Source organism: Oreochromis niloticus, linkage group LG14 (assembly GCF_001858045.2).
Source record: "Oreochromis niloticus isolate F11D_XX linkage group LG14, O_niloticus_UMD_NMBU, whole genome shotgun sequence".
NCBI lineage: Eukaryota > Metazoa > Chordata > Actinopteri > Cichliformes > Cichlidae > Oreochromis > Oreochromis niloticus.
The window spans coordinates 25,420,459-25,442,351 of record NC_031979.2 but is presented as its reverse complement, the minus strand read 5'-3'; the positions used below and the strand labels follow the sequence as shown (position 1 = coordinate 25,442,351).

Here is a 21,893-nt window from a genome sequence, read left to right as displayed (position 1 = left end):
GGTGAGTGCACACTATTATTATCTACTTAATTTTCCATTTATTTTTACATATTTTATTTTATTTATTGATTTTATTTTGTTCTCTGTCTACCTTGTTTAAATCATTTGGAAAATCAATAAACAAATCTTTAAAAAATATGCTTTAACTTCAAACGCCACTAGATTCTGCCCTGAGGCTCTTCCAAATAACTGTTGTAACCTCTAAACATCCTGTCACCTGGTGAAAAAAACCCTCCTCTATCTTCACAGTACCATCAATCAGAATTCAAACAGGTCAAGCAAGAAAGCAAGAAAGAAAATAGCTGCTATGATATGTATAAATGCGTAATAGTGAAAGCCAAATGTCTCAGTTGCTTGTAATCCAAAATTAGTGCTCAAAAATAAAACATCCTTGTATTTAAAAGTCACTAAAACCATATACTCACTGCAGATCACTGAAGGTGACCTGCAGTTTTTGTATTGGTTATACAGTTTAAAATTCTAACAATCTTGCATAAACTTCATTTATTTGAAAAATGGATTAAAGCTTCTTTGTATCAACTATTTCTGTTGCCGATACTTTGAAATTCATATAAGAGTATTATAAACCCTGGCCAATATATTTCTGAATACACATCAGAGAGGCACAGACATTAGAAAGGCAAGATATACAAGTATGAGCAATATGAGTCTTGCATGAATCTAATTATTTATATATTCATGCTCTATTAATTTATATGTATTTATTTTCATGCATGTATTTTAATTTATGTGGATCAATTTTTACAATTCAGCACCACGACCCATTACGGCCTTTTTTGTGTTGATCTCCGGTCTCAACAGGATTATGTAACATTTGGGTCCAAACAGTGTGATCAAGAGTCCAAAACTTGAGGCCAGGATGGCAAATACCTCCACTGCATCTGCATAATTTCCCGGTGAGCTGATATAGACAGGAACAAAGGCCACCCACACAGCACAGAAGATCAGCATGCCGAATGTGATGAGCTTGGCCTCATTAAAACTATCAGGGAGATTCCTTACTAGGAATGCAATTAGAAAACTGAGGACAGCTAACATGCCAATATAACCCAATAACACCGCAAAACCAACAGTGGACCCAACTGTACATTCATAAACAATCTTATCATTTTGGTATTGGGTGTTTTTATGTGGAGTTGGAGAAGCAGAAACAAGCCAGGCAGTGCAAATGGCTGCTTGAATTGATGTAAGAAACAGAACTGTTCCTCTCTGCTGCATAGCACCAAACCACTTCAGACTGGTTCCCCCTCCTGGCTTGGAGACTTTGAACACAGCCAGAACAACCATGGTTTTTACCAGGATGCATGAGACACAAAGCACAAAGCTTATCCCAAATGCTGCATGCCTGAGTTGGCATGTCCACATCCTGGGTCGTCCGATGAACAACAGTGAACAAAGAAAACATAACTTGAGTGACAGTAATACCTGGAAACTAAGTTCTGAATTGTTGGCACGCACTATGGGTGTTCTGCGATGGTAGATAAAGATCCCTAGAACAACAGTACATATAAATGTGCCCAGTAATGAGGCTGCTGTCAAACAAATACCCAGAGGCTCAAAGTAAGAGAGGAACTCTGTCTTCTTGGGAACACAGTGGTCACGTTGGGGGTTTGACCAAAAATCCTCTGGACAACTGGTGCATTCCAAGGAGTCTGATAAATAGGAAAAAGATGAAGAAAGGGGAGGATGGTAAAATGCATATTATAGTTAATATGAATTAAGTTAAATATGGCATGTTGAAAGATAAATACTTACTTCTCTTATTAGTGATTTTTCCCTCAGAACAAGGGATGCAGTCAAAACAACATTTGGGTTCCCCCTTCTTTCTTACCATGTGGGTACCAGGAGGACAGCTCTCACTGCATACTGATCGAACTGGCTGTTGGACAAAATTAAATATTACCTACTAGAATGAAATTCACTGTACATGTGACAAAAGGTGAAGTCTGACAAGCCATGTATAACCTTTTTAGATTCAAAGTTCCAGAAGATTTTGTCTTCATCAAGTATGATTTCTTCAACTTTGAAAGCTGACCTCTTAACTTCACCCACATTCTGAACTTTAGTGCTTCCATCAGGGAGCCACAACCAGTTCATCACATCATAAATTGGCACCACATCACCATTTTCATCAAATGACACTTGATCACCAAATGGAGTGGAGAAATTTACCCTTTCCAAGTAATAAAGAAGCTGTTAAAAATGATAAATTAATAAATTAGAAAAGTAATATATAAGAAATAGATTTCAAAGTACAGGCAAATTAAATCTTGCACTTGTTATACCTGTACATATAAATGCATTAAAATCCAATTCTAAGTTAAACACGGACATCTCTAATTGCCATATATATGCATATCAGTTAATGTGCTCTAATATAAATAACATTAATACTACTTTCACTCAATATGAAAAATCCAATTAGTTCACTTCAGCTTTTTTATACTTAATCTTATTGGATTTTTTTTTTATCCTACAGGGTGCATCTTGTTCTGAAATTAATTATAGAACAAATGATTTACTCATAGATGAAGTATAAACTAATATCACACCTGCCATGGCTCCAGTGATTGCAAAGTGGCACAGCTGTGCCCACTGAAAGGCCCTCTTCTTGGCTTGCACTGCAGCATGTCATCAAGGGCATATGCCAGAGCATAAACAGCTTTGTACACATTGTACTCAGGCCGGAGGTTGGAAACATCCAAGAACTTAGTATTCACATTTTCTAGATCTTCCTTTCCAGTGCATATTGCACCTCCACCTTCCACCCAGCCTGCTGGAGCTGGAGCAAATCTGCACTGAAATGTGAATTCCCAGAACTGATTCACCTGAAATATGTTATTGCCGAATTTTTATTTTGTGCTTTGTTTTAATATTGACAACAAAAAACTACCATAGTAAAATTTTAAACTCTCACCATGCTATTTCCATAGTTATTATTGTGATGTAGGTCAGGACGTATTTGTAATAGGAATTCCCTGAGCCCTGGTATTTCTCCTCGGCGAATAGCAATGCCCAGTGTACCACCCAGGTATGGCATGAACTTAGGTGTTTGGAGCACAGCACCTGTTGCTGTCCAGCCTTCACTGGCCAACCACTGTAGGCCTGTTACATTCTGCTTGGCTACCTGTGCATTATATTTTACCAAATGTAAAAAGTGATCATTTCACAAATACTTTGGTGACATTAACATATGACTGAAGTATTTCCTTATGTTAAAACTTATTCTATATCATTTGTGTTCTGTATTCATTCAAATAAAAATGTAATACATCTTTTACACAGTGTAGAGATGCAGATTTTTATACCAAGAAACAATCAAATTCTTTTAAAACTGCACCTCCTCCATAAGGTTTATCATGTGACTCAAATGTACAAAGGCAATGACCACACGAGCTGTTGATTGTTTCATCACATCCACAATCCTCCTGAGTTCATCAGTGTCTTTGTCCCAGGGTAAAACTTCAACGTAGGCAAGGCAACCTTCACCAGACAAACTGAGCTCGGATTGTAAGGATCTGGCTGCATGAAGTCCATAATCATCGTCAGTGATGAGCAAACCTGCCCAAGTCCAGCCAAAATGTTTTAGGATCTGAATCATAGCACGTACCTAAGTGAATACAGATTAAAACATGAGTGCTGCTCATCAGCTGGTATTGACTTTTAGTACTTGTCCTGATTGATTTTTAACCTGGAAAGCATCACTTGGGATCGTCCTAAAGAAGGATGGATACTTTTGACGGTCACTCAAACAGGAACATGTGGCAAAATAACTCACCTGTGAAAACCACAGACAATATATATCGTACATTTTTTTTGACATTAAATTTACAGTTAAATCAATATAACCATAAATAATATTTGATGGTTAAACTGAAAACTTACCATGGGTACTCTGTACAAACCTAAGATGCTGGAGATGGCAATAGAACGTGTAGAGGAAGTTTCACCCACGATCGCTAGAACTGGAGGTTTTCCAACACATGTATTATGTAATATAATTTGTTCCTCTTGACCACTGGCTAATGACAATGCTCCTCGGAATCCAATTCCAAGTTCAGCACAGTTGTCATAAAGAGTGTATCCCACAGTCACATTAGGTAACAAGCTGGAGTTGTTGTTGATCTCATCAATAGCAAAAGCCATGGTTTGTGCTTGCCTAAACCCCTGAACATAGAAACTAACAAAAAACATTTTGATTGGAAAAATACATCAGGATAATTAGAAAACATGTTGCAAAGATATTCAGTTTCCTTAATTGTTTGTATGAGTAACAACAATTAAAGGGATATTTTAACTAAAAAAATAATCAAGAAGAAGCTTCATTCAATATGCGTTACTCTGAGCTTCAGTAAAGAAAACAAAGTAGATTTACGTTAGACATAACATTTATATTTAAATTAGCATTAGGTTTGTCCCTGTTCTCTCTTTTTTTGTTGTTTCCCTGTCATATTTACCTTGTTTTACTTCCCTATTTCACCATGTCATACTTACCCATGGCAAGAAGGCTGTTGTGGCTCTGAGGCAAAAGACAGGTCAGGAACACTTGAGAAAAAGTGGACTGGAAACAATCCCCCCAGGATGACATCTCCAGTCTTGTGCATTATGTTTAGATGAAATTGCCCCTGTAGCTGACATGAGGAGGTAAACACAGAAGAGGACATAGCATAACAAAAGTAGGAATACAGTAAAATGAACAAGAGCAAATAGCTTGGTAAAAATGAGCTCATGACAGCTTTCAGATTTTCTGACCTTAGTCATTCCATTTTATTGCATTGCCATTGCCTTTTATTGACATGCTGTGTTGATGAATCCTGCACACCGCCCTTCAGTGAAAAACAAGAAGAAAGGGCAGGGCCTAAACACTGATCAGATATTACTTTTGTATCCAGGCAGATTTAGGTAAGATTAGGCAGATTTGAGTGTATTACATATCAAGATGACCTCAAGCTCACAAAAAGTAAATTTTTTTGTCTCTGTTTTCATTTTTGTTAAATATTATTCTGTTTTTGTCACGGGGTGCCGAGGCAGGCCGTGTGTAAATATAAATGGACCCAAGATGCAGACTGCTAAGTGGTGAGCGAGCTTTATTAACCAAAGAGTGACACAAACGGAGATAAGGTGGACAAAAAACCAAAACCTAAGAGTAAACTAAACTGGGAAAAGCTAAGCAAAAACAAACCTGATACATGAAACGGAGATGCAGGGAGAACACACGAGAACATGGAGGGTAACAACGCAGACGAACCAGCAACTAACAGAGGCAGACACGAGGTTAAAATACACAGAAGGATAACGAGGGAATGAGACACAAAAGGAGGGCACAGCTGGAAGTAATCAGACCCGACGAGACAGGGGAAAAGTAAACTGAACACACTGAAAACAGACACGGACCTTCAAAGTAAAACAGGAAACACATACACGTAATGACACAACACACACCAACTTAAGAGTACAAACACCCAAGATAACCAAAACCACAGAATAATAATAAACTAAAACATAAACATGGAGTCACGGACTCCGGATCATGACAGGACCCCCCCCTCAAAGGCTGGCTCCAGACAGCCCAACAAGAAACAAAACAACCAGAAAAACAGAAAACAACCCGACTAGGGTGGGCGGAGGGGTCCAGGACGGAGGGCCCGAGGCAAAACAAAACAGGAGCACCAGAAAGCCAAAAAACAAAAACAAAACACGAGTCCGAAACCCAAAGAAAAGAAACACACCCGAGCACAAGAACACAAAGTCCAAAGTAGAACAGTTCAGGGGGCCGGCCCGGGGGCCGACAACACAGGAGCCCGGACAGTTCAGGGGGCCGGCCGTGCGGAAGGGCGCAGCGCCGATGTGGGCACAGTTCAGGGGGCCGGCTGTGCGGAAGGCAACGGCGGCGACTCAGGCAAAGGGCGTCCGGGGGCCGGCTGTGCGGAAGGCAACGGCGGCAATTCAGGCGAAGGTGGTCTGGGGGCCGCCCACGACGGCGATGGCGCCTGGCCAGTGGCCTGGAAAGTGGCCAGTTAGCTGCAGACCCAGACTGGGCAGGACCAGGCGACGCTGAAGGCGAAGACACGGAGGCTGGGCCAGACGACGCAGAAGCAGAAGCTGCAGCTGGCGTGGATGATGCGGCTGCAGCTGGCGTGGATGATGCGGCTGCAGCTGGCGTGGATGAAGAGGCTGCAGGCGACGGCGTGGAAGCCGGAGACGGAAGCGCTGCAGGCGACAACGTGGACGGTGAGGCTGCAGCTGGCGGTGGCGTGGAAGCCGGAGACGGAGGCGCCGCAGGCGGTGGCGTGGAAGCCGGAGACGGAGGCGCCGCAGGCGACGACGTGGATGGTGAGGCTGCAGCTGGCGGCGGCGTGAAAGCCGGAGACGCTGCAGCTGGCGGCGGCGTGGAAGCCGGACACGGAGGCGCTGCAGGCGACGGCGTGGAAGCCCGGGACGGAGGCGCTGCAGGTGACAGCGTGGAAGCCCGAGACGGAGGCGCTGCAGGGTGGACGGATCCCTTGGATCCTCCAGCGACAACAGGAAGCAAAGGCCGGAGCGGTCCTTCGGACCCTCCAGCGGAGACACGAGGCAAAGGCCGGAGCGGTCCTTCGGACCCTCCAGCGGAGACACGAAGCAAAGAGTCCACTAGCCGACATAAAGGCAGCTGGCAATGCACTGAGCACTGGCTTTGCCCAGGCAACACTGACACGGAGGAGTTCTCTGAGGGCTGCTTAATCTTCAGGGGTCCAGAAACAGCTGGGGGGTGAAACCTAGCTTCTGGGGAGGCCCTGGAGTGCATTACTTCACCTGAAGCAGCTAAAGCGCAAGAATCTCCCTGGGTGGAACTTAGACTTTCTCCCTGCATAAAGTGAGTGTGTGAGACTGGTGACGGAATGAGCGACGGAGCTACGGGGGACACTGGAGCTACGGGGGGCACTGGAGCTACGGGGGCACTGGAGCTACGGGGGCACTGGAGCCTGAACTGAAAGGGCACTGGAGCCTGAACTGAAAGGGGCACTGGAGCCTGAACTGAAAGGGGCACTGGAGCCTGAACTGAAAGAGGCACTGGAGCCTGAACTGAAAGAGGCACTGGAGCCTGAACTGAAAGAGTCACTGGAGCCTGAACTACAGGCGGCACTGGAGCCTGAACTACAGGCGGCACAGGGGCCTGAACTACAGGCGGCACAGGGCCTGAACTACAGGCGGCACAGGGCCTGAGCTGCGGGTGAAACTGGGAGCACTGGAGACTGAGCTGCGGGTGAAACTGGGAGCACTGGAGACTGAGCTGCGGGTGAAACTGGGAGCACTGGAGACTGAGCTGCGGGTGAAACTGGGAGCACTGGAGACTGAGCTGACAGAGAGTGAGCAGCTGACACTGGAGACTGAGCTGACAAAGTGTGAGCAGCTGACACTGGAGACTGAGCTGACAGTGGCTGCTGGGCAGCTAACTGGGCTTGAAGCTGCTGAGCGGGTGAATAGCTGTTCACGTTAGTATCTGCCACACAAAACACAGCCCCGGAATAAACAGTCACACAGTCCGAAAACGGAAAAGAGTCCTCACTCACCACAGCCGGCGAATTAGGAGTCCGCTCGTCCGGCTGTGGGGTGGCGCGCCGGTGGCGTGATCGCCGTTTCTTCCCCGCAGACGGCTCCGACGGGCCGGGCAAAACCACATCCGGCGGTCGGGCAGCGAGGTAGTTGTGGCGGAAAAAAGGTGTGGCGTGAGGTGGAGAAAGGCCTGCATGGTCGGGGGAAGCGACTCCAATAGCCATGGCAGGCCGGAAAAGAGCCGTTGTAGCCGGCTTTCCACTGCGCGGCGAAGCTCTTCCGGGGGGTGTTCCAGCCACAGACCGAGAAGATTCTCCACATTATAAATGATGTCATCCTTAACCTCCTCAGACGGATTGCAAGCCGCTGGGTCCATGCTGGCTGGTTTGTTCTGTCACGGGGTGCCGAGGCAGGCCGTGTGTAAATATAAATGGACCCAAGATGCAGACTGCTAAGTGGTGAGCGAGCTTTATTAACCAAAGAGTGACACAAACGGAGATAAGGTGGACAAAAAACCAAAACCTAAGAGTAAACTAAACTGGGAAAAGCTAAGCAAAAACAAACCTGAAACATGAAACGGAGATGCAGGGAGAACACACGAGAACATGGAGGGTAACAACGCAGACGAACCAGCAACTAACAGAGGCAGACACGAGGTTAAAATACACAGAAGGATAACGAGGGAATGAGACACAAAAGGAGGGCACAGCTGGAAGTAATCAGACCTGACGAGACAGGGGAAAAGTAAACTGAACACACTGAAAACAGACACGGACCTTCAAAGTAAAACAGGAAACACATACACGTAATGACACAACACACACCAACTTAACACAGACTGGGGGACACAGAACATAGGAACATGAACCATGAAACAGAAGAGTACAAACACCCAAGATAACCAAAACCACAGAATAATAATAAACTAAAACATAAACACGGAGTCACGGACTCCGGATCATGACAGTTTTTCAATTGTGTAACAGAATAATGAATGTTGTGTTTGTTCAACCAACACACCAGGAGCAATATGTATTGCGGTGAGCTGGGAATTTTACAACAAAAGACCCACACAGAGGTTGAGCCTGCAGTTCTCTTCCAAGTCACGAGATTACACTAGCAGCTCCCAATATGCCATAATATCAAACTATAATTCATATTTAGCAATGTTCATGGTGAATATCTCAAAAGGCAATGTTTTTTTGTTTTTTTTTTAAATGGTCCAAATTTCAATAGTTTTTGACTGTAAAATTGTCATCATCAGAATATTTTTTTGTTTTTTTTAATAATAATAATAATAATAATAATACATTTTATTAATAGGGCCCATTATAGACCCTCAAGGTCACCTAACAATAGTATAAAAATAAATAAATACATAAAAACATAAGGTAAATAAAAAAAACAGGCATTAAAGTGTAAAGGCAAGTATAAAAGCTAAACGAGGTAAAAATAGGTTAAGACAGAATCATAATGAAGGGTATGTAATTTTGAATAGATGGGTTTTAACACGCGATTTAAAAGTGGTGAGAGAGTTTGTAGTCCGAAGATCTGGTGGAAGTGCATTCCAAAGTCTTGGGGAAGAACAACCAAAGACTCTGCGTCCCATGGAAGTCAAGCGAGCAGTTTGAACAGACAGAAGGGAAGTTGAAGAAGCGGAGTGTACGAGGGGGTAAGTACATATGGAGAAGATCAGATATGTGTGGGGGAGCAAGGTCACGAAGAGCTTTGAAAGTAAGAAGCAGGATCATGAAATTGAAACGGAGGTGAACTGGAAGCCAGTGGAGCTGTTTAAGAACAGGTGTTGTATGTTCAATTTATGGAGAGATTTATGAAGTAGACCACAGAGAAGAGAATTACAGTAATCTAAACAACATATGACAAGAGCATTGACAAGAATGGTGGTACTGTTTGGAGAGAGCGAAGGACGAAGGCAGTTAATATTACGAAAATGAAAATAGGAAGACTGACTGATATTATTTATATGTGCCGTGAAAGAAAGAGTACTGTCAAGGATGACACCAAGACTCAGAACTTGAGGGGAAGGTGTGACAACAGAGTTTTCAATGGATAATGAAAGACTTCTGGTTGGAACTTTAGTCAGTTTTGATTTGGTGCCTATTAGAATAAATTCTGTTTTATTGCCATTAAGTTTAAGAAAGTTGTGAGTAAACCAGACCTTGATTTCACTTAAACAATCAGAAATAGATGTGGGTGGGATAGTAGCTGTAGGTTTGGAAGATAAGTAGAGCTGGGTGTCATCTGCATAGCAGGGAAATTGGATGTTATATTTCTTGAGTATATTACCTAGGGGTAGGAGATAGATAATAAAAAGTAAAGGACCCAGGACAGAGCCTTGGGGTGCACCGGAATTTACTGGAGCAGATAGTGATCTGTGAGTGCGTAATTGAGCAAACTGAATGGACAGAGAGATACGAGGTAAACCAGGCGAGTGCTGTACCATCGATGCCAATAGATGTGTCACGGCCGGGCAGCCAACTCAAGGATTAGGATGCACACACCACACGGAGGCTTGGAGGAACAGTGTAAAACAAGATTTTTGGCATGCAAAGATAACACACAAGGAAAAAATTGTAAAATGCAAAATCACAAAACATGACTAAAGGAGTTGCTCAAACTCATACACTAACGCAATGCTACAAAGTCAGGGGCTGAGAATTAACTATGGCAAGAAAGAAACTCAGAGTAACTAGATTCAGTACTAGAACTTGCTATTGGACACTATGAACAAGAGCTAAACTATGAAGCACTAAACATATTAGGGCAATCTCAGTAATTCACTCGATAGTCACGAAACATCATGAGACAAGAGTCACACTACGTGTGTGGTATCGGAGTCCAAAAACAGAGAGTCACTTCAGAAGGCTGGGGAATTTTCCAGTATAAGTAGTACTGGAAAATTCCCAGTGTAGTACTTATCCTGTACTGTTCAGGAAAAGTACTACACACTGGGAATTTTCCAGAGCAGGCACCATAAGCTGTGGGGTAGGAGGAGGGTTACAGAGCTTCGCTCACGGAGTCACTGAAACAAGGGAGAGCAGAGTCAGAGCGAGCCCCAAGCAGCAGTCCTGGGAGAAAAAACTATTTGCATTAATATTACTTTTGCAGGTGGAGGGGAGGCTGCTGATCAGCTGCAGGTGCGTGGGCCAAGGGCGGGAGCCCAATCTGAGCTCCGCCCAGGCAGAGAAACAGGAGAGAGAGAGCAAGGCGAGAGAAAAGACAGAACAAAAACAAAAACATTTGTAGCCACACTGGGCTGGCCGGTCAGACACAGAGACCATGACAGTCCCCCCCCCCCCCCGGCGACCCACCGGGCTTACCTGGGGTGCTGGCGGTGGAACTCCCGGAGCATTCCCTTATCCATGATAGCCGACCGGGGCACCCAGGAACATTCCTCTAGCCCGTAGCCCTCCTAATCAACCAGGTACTGAAATCCCCTACCCTGGCGTCGGGAGTCCATGATGCAGGTGATGTTGTAAACCAGCTGGCCATCCACGAGCCGGGGGGGCAGCGGGGGCCTGGAAGGAGGGCACAACGGGCTGGAGAGCACTGGCTTGACCTGAGAGACATGGAACACATCTTAAATACGCATATTGTGTGGCAGTTTCAGTCGGACGGAGGGAGGGTTGATTATAGCACTGATTTCAAATGAGTCAATAAAGTTGGGAGAGAGTCTCTTAGATTAGGCCCGTAAGGGCACGAATCGAGTGGAGAGCCATACCTTCTGCCCCACCACATACTCAGGGGCGGCTGTCTGGTGGCAATCTGTGAGTGCTTTATTATGGTCCTTGGTCCGGAGTAACACCACTCGAGTAGCTCGCCAGGCTCGACGGCACCTGTGGAGATGATGTTGGACAGATGGGACAGCATGCTCACCTTCAACCATGGGAAACAGAGGTGGTTGGTATCCTAAAGATGCTTCAAAGGGCAATACACCAGTAGCAGAGGACGTTTGACTGTTGTGAGCATACTCGATCCATGGCAGGTGTTCGCTCCAGATGGCCTGATTATGAGAGGCAACGCAGCAGAGGGCAGCCTCCAACTCTTGGTTAATGTGCTCCGTTTAGCGGTTACTTTGTGGGTGGAAGCCGGAGGAGAGGCTGACCTTGGCACCTCTGGCAGAGCAAATCTCCTTCCACACCCGCAACGTGAACTGAGGACCCCGATCCGAGACAATGTCCACAGGAATGCCCTGAAGCCGAAAAACATGTGGTGAGTAGTTTCCGTCTCCAGGGCCGTAGGGAGCTTTGGGAACGCTACGAAATGGGCAGCTTTGGAGAAGCGATCAACAATGGTTAATATTGTGGTGTTACCTGCAGATGGCGGCAGTCCAGTGATGAAATCCAGAGAAATGTGAGACCCAGGTAGGCCAGGCGTGGGAAGCGGCTGTAGACAACCAGACGGGGGTTGATTAGAGTGCTTATTTTGGGCACAAGTAGTGCAGGCGGTTACATACTCACTTGAGTCCTTGATGAGGGTGGGCAGGCAGAATTACCCTTGCAGGAACGATATGGTGCGGTTAACTCCAGGATGACAGGAAAAACAGGCAGTGTGGACCCACAAGAGCACTTGGGATCGGACAGCTGCTGGGACGAAGAGTCGATCAGGGGGGCCTGTTCCTGGATGAGCTCTTCGATCTCCCATGTAAAGGATCCGATCATGCAGAAAGCAGGTATGTTCTTCTGCTTATCCGGGGCCGGGTCGCGGGGGCAGCATCCCAAACAGAGAAGCCCAGAACTCCCTCTCTGCAGCCACCTCCTCCAGCTTGTCCGGGGGAACACCCAGGCATTCCCAGGCCAGCCGAGAGATATATCTCTCGAGTGTGTCCTGGTTCTGCCCCGGTGCCTCCTCCCAGTGGGACATGCCTGGAGCACTTCACCCAAGAGGCGCCCAGGAGGCATCCTTGTCAGATGCCCGAACCACCTCAAATGGCTCCTTTCGATGCGGAGGAGCAGCGGCTCTACTCTGAGCCCCTCCCGAATGGTCGAACTTCTCACACCATCTCTAAGGGAGAGGCCAGCCACCCTTCGGAGGAAGCCCATCTCTGCTGCTTGTATCTTCGATCTCGTTCTTTCGGTCACTACCCACAGCTCGTGACCATAGGTAAAGGTTGGGACGTAGATCGACCAGTAAATTGAGAGCTTCACTTTTACACTCAGCTCTCTCTTCACCACAACATACCAGTACACCAATACATCTGTCGATCTCCTACTCCCTTCTCCCATCACTCGTGAACAAGACCCCAAGATACTTAAACTCCTCCACTTGGGGCAGGAACTAGACCCCTATGACAAGACCATTGAGGGAACAGTTCAGCCTGCCCGGGATAGTCCATGGGGCCCGGCCAGGCACAGCCCGAAAAAGGGACATGGGCCCATCTTCCTGCAGGCCCACCACCTGCAAGAGGCACCGTAGGGGTCGGGTGCATTGTGAGCCGGGTGGCGGCCAGGAGTGGAGGTCCCCGGCTACCAAGACTGGCAATTGGAACATGGAATGTCACGCTGGGACAGAGCGTCTGGTTTAACATTACGGGAGCATTGCAGTTCGCGATCTCCGATGTCATAATTCTTCTCAGCTGGGGAGAGACGACGAGAGAAAAAGGCACAGGGGTGGAGCTTACCTTCGAATCGTTGAGAAAGTACTGCTCCGACTCCTGATTCTGACACGTCCACCTCCACCATGAACTGTTGAGTGAGGTCTGGCTGGCGAAGGATGGGTGCAGTGGCAAACCGCTCCTTGAGACGGGTGAAGGCTTCTTGAGCCGGCTGGTCCCACTGAAATGACACCTTGGGTGATGTTAACCTGGTGAGAGGCAAAGTGATTTTACTGAAATCTCTGATGAACCATCTGTAAAAGTGAGCAAACCCAAGAAAGTGCTGAAGCTGCCGACGGTCGGGTGGTTTTGGAGTGTCCAGCACTGCTGGAACCTTTGCTGGGTCAGGCTGTAGATTATCTCGAGTGATGATGTAGCCCAGGAACACCACTGAATTCATGTGGAATTCACATTTCTCCCCTTCACAAAGAGCCTATTTTCCAGTAGGTGCTGAAGGATTTGTCTGACGTGGACCTCATGTTCTGCTTTCGTTTTGGAGAAGATGAGAATGTCATCTAAGTAGACAAAACCACATTGATTAATGAAGTCCCTGAGCATATCATTTACCAGGGCTTGGAAAATGGCCGGGGCATTGGTCAGGGTGAACGGCATAACTAGGTACTCAAAATGACCCGGGTGAATGTTGAAAGCCATTTTTCACTCATCCCCCTCACAAATTCTCACCAGATGGAAGTGGGGCCCCAGGGAGGAGGTCAATCGCGCAGTCATACGGCCTGTGAGGGGGAAGTGAACGTGCCCTGTCCTTGCACTTCAGCCAAATCATGATACACAGGAGGGACAGAGGTCAAATCCAGGGGTTCGGCTGGCTGAACAGACCTTTGTGGCGTGGGCGGAGGACCTGCGGATGAAGGACCTGCGGACGAAGGACCTGCGGCCGAAGGCAATTCATATGGCAGTCCACACTCCACCCGGTTACGCTCTCTTTTCTCCAATCAATGGAAGGATTGTGTTGGGACAACCATGGATACCCTAATACAAGGGGCGTGAGGCGCTTGAAAAACGAAAAACTTGATGCGCTCAGAGTGGTTGCACGAGAGAGTGAGAGACAGAGGTTTGGTGATTTGGTTTATGTCTGACAGACATTGCCCAAATAATGCTGTAACAGCGAGTGGATTAGGCAAAGTGTCGAGTGTGATGTTTAACCTTTTTGCAAACGCTGCGTCGATGAAACTTTGCTCAGCGCCTGAATCTACCAGTGCTTGCAGAGAATGGGTGACATTCTGGACGGTAAGTTTCGCAAGCCAGCAGGCGATCATCTATCCAGATTCACAATGACATGATCACATCTAAAGAGGAAGGCAATTCACGTATCATCAGTTCATCCTTTACCTCCTCACTCACATTGTTTAGCAGTGCACTCTTTAATGCCTTTTGCCCCCACCCTGTCTGTGTCGCCAGTGTCCAAAAGTCAACAGAGAAATCAGCCATGCTCCGCTTACCTTGCTTCAAGTTCATTAGGTGGGGTCCGGCTGCCGCTGCAGTAGAACCCTTATCAAAAACACTCCGAAACTGAGACAAAAAAATTGTCATAGGTAATTTCAGGATTAGCGCACAGCCAGAGCACAATCCCGCAGTAGCTGGACAAAATACGAAATCTTAATCCCATCATTACAAAAACATGCAGCTGCTGGCGAAACTGAAGCAAGCACTGTGTAAGAAACCCTGCATACTTCCCCACATCCCCTGAAAACACTTCTGGAGTGGGGAGACGAAAATCACTCACACTCACGCTCACGGAGTCCAGGGGTCACAATGCAGGCAGATCCAGAATGATGAAGATCCACAATGAAGGGACCCTGCAGTGAAACAAAACTGAACCTCCGAATGTGCGCCTGTGGACTCAGTCTGACTACCTGTTGAAGGTGGCTAACATGGCTAACACTAGCATCACCGCATGTAGCCCCGTTATTTTAAGATCATCTTAGCTTATGAAAACTTTACGTTGCAGTAGTAAAAGCTAGGTATGTTTTTGTAACCTACTGTGCTCTTCAAAAATAAAGCTTGAAGCAGACTATTAGAACCAGCCCTGTTACATTTATAGTGTTAGAGCAATGGCTGCACCCTACAGTCGTTAAACTCATGATTAAAATGCTGACAGTAAACAGGTCAGTCCAGATGTTACCACATTACTTTCTGATACCTAGAGTTAAAAGAACTGAGACAGAGTGATTAAAATAATAGCTGTCAGTTCTCTCATTCCTTATATTATCTCCAGTCTTAGCAGAGGGCAGTGATATTACTGATTTATTTTTGATTTATTTTGATTGTTTTTTGGATGTTTCTCCCACTAAAAAGGTATGTCTGAATGAACAGAATCTTAAGATTTCGTTACATGGATGATCAAGCTGTAACAACCCTTATTGTGTTATAGCACCACTGGGGGGGGTGCCCTACTATTGTAGTAGTTGGGGGAGTCTCCTAGTGGGTGTGTGAGTATAGCGTAGCAGCCACTACATGCTGCTCGTGTTATGTTCTCAGGAGAAACCTTACCGTTGTAACGGGCTGGCGCCGGCGACTACCGATCCCCGCACATGTATGTACAGACAGAGTAGAGCCATGGAGACCTGGCTTGTATGGCCTTATGTTGCTGACAACGAATAAAGGTCTGTTGTTTAATTTAACTGACTGGCTTCGAGTTATGCGGCAAACCTCCACACCACACGCTCGTTGGACCTGCTAGCTGCTTCTTCCTCGCCAGACTGTTGTTTCATACATCAAGACACTATTCATTTAAGTTCATAAGCGTATGCACACATTTTTGGCCTCTTATCACTTAAATTCCTGAATCATAAATCAGGAACTGCACACCTAGTCATCAAACGTTTGGTAAATTAGCATGAGTACTGTAAAGTTTTGTAGGATCCTGTTAAAAATCACACAAGTGTCACACCACATCTGGCATGTATAGTTCAATTTTGTAAAGTACATTGTTGGAATTATAAACTATATATTCCAGTAATCAACTTATCAGTAATTTTTGAGGAAATGGATGTCACTGATAAATCAGTAGTGATTCACCTGCAAGTGTTTTTAACAAACTTTGTTATTTGTAGAATTCATCAGCAGCTGTGGAGGGACGTATTTGAATATCTTCTGTTCCACCTTTTCTAACCTGGAAAATGAGGATGGCTTAATCCTGACAAGGACACAAACCTCAGCACATATCAGAGACATTACATTCTCTGTGCAGCAATTTCAGAGATGGAGCGCAACAACCACTCATTAAGATCGGCCAGAAATCTGTCCCTTTCTGGCAACTGTGGAAACTTCAAATAAGAAGAATAAGAATCCATATGTAAAGGTTTGTTTATTTAGAGAAGGTAATTCTGTATTATGTATAAGGCTAAATTTAATCATGGTGAGCCACACACTGGCATTGGAAAAGTATAAATGTTTTACATTTTAACACAGTCATGGAAAAAATGTAGTAGAATTTAAATAGAGTACCTAACTGTTTTTAATATGTTCTCCTAACTGTTTTACTATGTTCTCACTTTCATGGTGTGAATGGAAAGAATTTTTTAAAGGTTCAATATATTTGGTTAAATGTATAATATATATTAATTTGTTTTTCTGCATTCACCTTTCTGCTAAATATGGAAGAATATTATGTTTCAGTCCCACGGAGCATTATTGCCTTTTTGGTGTTGAGTTCTGGTCTCATCAGGATTATGTAACAATTGGGTCCAAAAAGTGTGATTAAGAGTCTCTTTTAAGAATTATTTATTTTTGTTTATGGATTTTTTTGTACAAATTTTATATTTTATCTATGAATGTGGTTTGACAATGTGATTATTCCTGATCAGTCTGTTTAGTTTCATTCTGACATATGTTTTCATTATCTTTGCATGAACATTGTTCTTTTGTCCAACAAATATCCCCAGTAGAAAGCAAGACTGAAAAAAAGAGAGAGAAAAAGGCTGCCACAATTTATCTAAATGCCGGATGCTGAACGCCCATTGTTTCAATTGCAATGATCAAAAATTCAAATATTATTGCAAACACACACCACCCAAAGAAAAAAGAGAAAACAAGTTCCTACTGCACCCCATTCAATGTATCCCAACTACTGGAGTCTCTCTCCTTTCTAACTTACTTTAAAGCTGCTTTTCTAGTCTATGTGGAAAAATACTTAAGATTCACTGCCACGACCCATTATAGCCTTTTTTGTGTTCAATTCTGGTCTCATTATTATTATGTAACATTTGGGTCCAAACAGTGTGATCAAGAGTCCAAAACTTGAGGCCAGGATAGCAAATACCTCCACTGCATCTGCATAATTTCCTGGTGAGCTTATATAAACGGGAACAAAGGCCACCCACACAGCACAAAAGATCAGCATGCTGAATGTGATGAGCTTGGCCTCATTAAAACTATCAGGGAGATTCCTTGCCAGGAATGCAATTAGAAAACTGAGGAAAGCCAGAATGCCAATATAACCCAATAAAACTGCAAAACCCACAGTTGATCCAAATGCACACTCATAAACAATCTTATCATTTTGGTATTGGGTGTTTTTATGTGGAGTTGGAGAGGAAGAAACAAGCCAGGTAGTGCAGATGGCTGCTTGAATAGATGTAAGGCACAGAACTGTTCCTCTCTGCTGCGTAACACCAAACCATTTCAGACTGGTTCCCCCTCCTGGCTTGGAGGCTTTGAACACACCCAGAACAACCATGGTTTTTACCAGGATGCATGAGACACAAAGCACAAAGCTGATCCCAAATGCTGCATGTCTGAGTTGGCATGTCCACAGCCTGGGTCGTCCAATGAACAGTAGTGAACACAGGAGACACAACTTGAGTGACAGCAATAGCTGGAAACTAAGTTCTGAATTGTTGGCACGTATTATAGGTGTTCTGCGATGGTAGAAAAAGATCCCTAGAACAACAGCACAAATGAGTGTGCCCAGCAGTGAGGTTGCTGCCAAACAAATACCCAGAGGCTCATGGTAGGAGAGGAACTCTGTCTTCTTGAGAACACAGTGGTCACGCTGAGGGTTTGACCAAAAATCCTCTGGACAACTGGTGCACTCAAATGAGTCTTAAAAAGAAGAAGATGGTGAAATGCATAATATATTTCAAAGAAAAAATTAAATATGCCATGTTGAAAGATAAACACCTACTGCTTTTATTAGTAATTTTTCCCTCAGAACAAGGGATGCAGTCAAAACAGCATTTGGGTTCCCCCTTCCTTCTCACCATGTGGGTACCAGGAGGACAGCTCTCACTACATATTGATCGAGGTGGCTATTGGACAAAGTTAAACATTATTTGCCAGAATTACATATGCTATACGTGTAACAAAATGTAAAAGTCTAAGAAACGTATAACCTTTTTGGAATCAAAGTTCCAGAAGATTTTGTCTTCATCAAGTATGAGTTCTTCACCTCTGAAAGCTGACCCCTTAATCTCACCCACATTCTGAACTTTAGTGCTTCCATCAGGGAGCCACAACCAGTTCATCACATCATAAATTGGCACCACATCACCATTCTCATCAAATGACACTTGATCACCAAATGGTGTGGTAAAGTTCACCATTTCCAAGTAATAAAGAAGCTGTTAAAACAATAACATAAAATATTGGACCTATTATATTTAAATATAGAAATTAATTAATTATACAAGGTATGTCACTAATAACCTGTATATATGTATATATAATAAACAAGCTGTTAAAGAAGGGATTCATAAGAAATAAATTATTTTTCACGTTGAAATACTGGCATAGTATTCAGAGGTCAAACAAAATATTATGCCTATTACTTTTAAATATAGAAATTCATTAAATGAACAAGTTATATCACAAAAGGTCAATGATCTCTCTGATCTAAATATACGAAACACTACACTATCAGGACTACAGAAAATCCTTTTAGCTCCTTCCAGCTGTTTAACAGTAAAACATATGGCATTGTGCTTAATCCCACAGGATGAATGTCACCCTGAAAGTAATTACAAGCAAACAACTTGTTTGCTTAGGTGGACTGTAAACTGATATCACACCTGCCATGGCTCCAGTGACTGCAAAGCAGCACAGCTGTTCCCACTGAAAGGCCCGTTTCCTGGCTTGCAACGCAGCATGTTATCAAGAGAATGTGCAAGAGCATACACAGCTTTGTACACATTGTACTCAGGCCGAAGGCTGGAAATGTCCAAGAACTCAGTGTCTACTTTTTCTAGATCTTCCTGTCCAGTGCATAGCGCACCTCCATCTTCCAGCCAGCCTGATGGAACTGGTGAAAATTTGCACTGAAATGTGAATTCCCAAAACTGATTCACCTGAAATATGTAGATTTTATAAATATGAATTATGATAATATCTAGTTCTTGCACATACCATAGTAAAGGTAAAAACCTCACCATGCTATTTCCATAGCTATTGTTGTAATGTAGAGTGGGATGTATTTTTAACAGGAATTCCCTGAGCCCTGGTATTTCCCCATGACGAATGGCAATACCCAGTGTACCACCCAGGTATGGCATGAGGTGAGGTGTTTGGAGCACAGCAGCTGCTGTCCAGGCTTCACTGGCCATCCACTGTAGGCCTGTTACATTTTGCCTCACTACCTGTGCATTGTAATATACCAAATATTGAAACTAGCAAATACTGTAGGGACATTATTAGGCCATTGAATTGCTGCTCTTGCAAAATAATTCCACATGATTAAATGTGTTTACCCATTCACACAAACATACAAGATGTTTTACACACTAGTTATTCAAATAATAAAATTTTTGTAAAGCCAGACCTCGTCCATAAGGTTTAGTATGCGACTCTCATATGCAAAGACAATGACAACTCGAGCTGTGGACTTTTTCATCACATTCACAATCCTCCTGACTTCATCTGTGTCTTTGTCCCGAGGCAAAACCTCAAAGTACGCCAGGCAACCTTCACCAGACCGACTGAGCTCAGATTGTAAGGATTTTGCTGCATTATGTCCATAATCATCATCACTGATGAGCAAACCTGCCCAAGTCCAGCCAAAATGTTTTAGAATTTGAATCATAGCACGCACCTAAGTGAATACAGATTAAAACAGAGGTGCATAGGCTAGAAAAATCTTTCATTAGAGTTACTTTTCATCAGTTTTACAGCACATCATTATGTATTCTGTTGGAAAACAGGTATTCATCAGGTATATCCTTAAAAATACTTTAGTTCTTTATTTTTCATTTCTTTAATTTTGGTGGCGTTTACCTGGAAATCATCACTTGGTATTGTCCTAAAGAAGGATGGATACTTTTGACGGTCAGTCAGACAGGAACATGTGGCAAAATAACTCACCTGTGGAAAAATGCATACTTTATTTTGTACATTATTCTTGTCATTAAATATACAGTTAATTCAACCAAAAATAATATGGTATGGTTAAACTGAAAACTTACCATAGGTACTCTGTACAAGCCTAAAACGCTGGAGATGGCAATAGAACGTGTGGAGGAAGAATCACCCACAATCCCTAGGACTAGAGGATTTCCAGCACATGCATCATCCAATATAATTTGTTCCTCTTGACCATTGACTAATGACAATGCTCCTTGGAATGCAATTCCAAGTTCAGCACAGTTGTCATAAAGAGTGTATCCTAAAGTCACATTAGGTAAAAGTTCAGAGTTTCTGTTGATTTCATCAATAGCAAAAGCCATGATTTGTGCCAGCCTAAATCCTTGTACATAGAATCTAAAAAAAGAAAAAGTTAATTATAAATATACAACAAGATACAAAATGCAAAATACAACAAGATACTTGGAAAACAGAGTGCAAAATTAATTAACAAAAAAATACAGACACTAAATGAAAACAATTAAAAGGACATTTTAATGAAACAATAACAGCAGACTGTCAAGAAACTTCTTTTGCATGATTGATATTAATACTTTAGTTATAAAATACAATGGAACTCATTTCCCACAATTTCTTCTTTTCTTCATTTTTTCCCCCCGTCATACTTACCCATGACATGTAGGCTGTTGTGGTTCTGAGATAAAAGACAGGTCAGGAACACTTCTAAAAAAATGGACTGGAAACAGTCCACCCAGAATTACATCTCCAGTCTTGTGCACCCCATTTAGATGAAATTTTCCTTGTAACTGACAAGAGCAGGGAAATACAGAAGATAATAAAGCATAAGAAAAGTAGAAATATAGCAAAATGAGCAAGAGCAAATTGGTTTGAAATAATAACCACATGGCAGCGTTCTGATTTTCTGAGCCTAGTAATCAGGTTTTATTGTTTTGCTATTCCTTTTTATTGGCATACAGTGTTAGATAATCTTGCACACCACCCATCTGGGAAAAAGGGGCAGGGCAGGCTTAGAAAATGGTAAAAGTGAATTAGTAGATAACAAGAACTATGTTTTTTGTGTGTGTTTTGTTCATTTCATTTCTTTTTAAGAGATGTAAGAGATTAATGAACATTTTTATAGTTCAACAAATGTATGAAATACACATCAAAAATATAATTCATGTAAAGCAAGGTTTATGGTGAAAAGAACTTGTTAAAATAAAATATTAAGTCAAATCTAACTGTCTTGGACTACAAATTTCCATATTGTCAGAATTATTATTTTTTAAATTTGTTCTTGTCACACAAAAGTAACCTATGCACACAGTGTTGCAAGACAAGTAAGTGTTTATTGTCAGTTTTCATGATTTCTGCTTGGGCAGCTCTCCAGTTGCCTCCACTCTGGCTCAGC

General features: G+C 43.5%; 3 protein-coding genes across 6 annotated transcripts; all 3 read right to left on the bottom strand.

Annotated features, from left to right (window-relative positions):
- Positions 1-630: 630 nt before the first annotated feature.
- On the bottom strand, positions 631-5,642 carry LOC100706417 (extracellular calcium-sensing receptor). Of its 4 annotated transcripts, none has more exons than XM_005459622.4 (11): positions 5,204-5,642; positions 4,774-4,847; positions 4,516-4,652; positions 3,907-4,201; positions 3,713-3,799; positions 3,362-3,631; positions 2,939-3,148; positions 2,574-2,849; positions 1,987-2,214; positions 1,777-1,900; positions 631-1,673 (listed from the first exon to the last, which is right to left on the bottom strand). In XM_005459622.4, exons 2-11 carry the CDS (start codon positions 4,780-4,782, stop codon positions 763-765), a joined length of 2,547 nt encoding a protein of 848 aa, XP_005459679.2. In that variant the 5' UTR covers positions 4,783-4,847; positions 5,204-5,642; the 3' UTR covers positions 631-762. The 4 variants fall into 4 exon arrangements, with proteins under 4 accessions (XP_005459679.2, XP_019200699.1, XP_019200698.1 ...); XM_019345154.2 differs by having other exon boundaries at positions 2,574-2,819; XM_019345153.2 differs by having other exon boundaries at positions 4,516-4,646.
- A 5,329-nt stretch (positions 5,643-10,971) lies between these two features.
- Positions 10,972-12,236, bottom strand: LOC112842083 (uncharacterized). The gene is made up of 4 exons (XM_025897912.1): positions 12,036-12,236; positions 11,547-11,961; positions 11,297-11,411; positions 10,972-11,134 (listed from the first exon to the last, which is right to left on the bottom strand). The coding sequence occupies exons 1-4, from the start codon at positions 12,234-12,236 to the stop codon at positions 10,972-10,974; spliced, it is 894 nt and encodes a 297-aa protein (XP_025753697.1).
- Positions 12,237-17,321: 5,085 nt separating this feature from the next.
- LOC100706954 (extracellular calcium-sensing receptor) lies at positions 17,322-21,387 on the bottom strand. Its single transcript, XM_003455092.2, has 9 exons — positions 21,152-21,387; positions 20,584-20,878; positions 20,396-20,482; positions 19,944-20,213; positions 19,555-19,761; positions 19,198-19,473; positions 18,523-18,750; positions 18,315-18,438; positions 17,322-18,232 (listed from the first exon to the last, which is right to left on the bottom strand). The coding sequence occupies exons 1-9, from the start codon at positions 21,385-21,387 to the stop codon at positions 17,322-17,324; spliced, it is 2,634 nt and encodes an 877-aa protein (XP_003455140.2).
- Between the last annotated feature and the right edge of the window lie 506 nt (positions 21,388-21,893).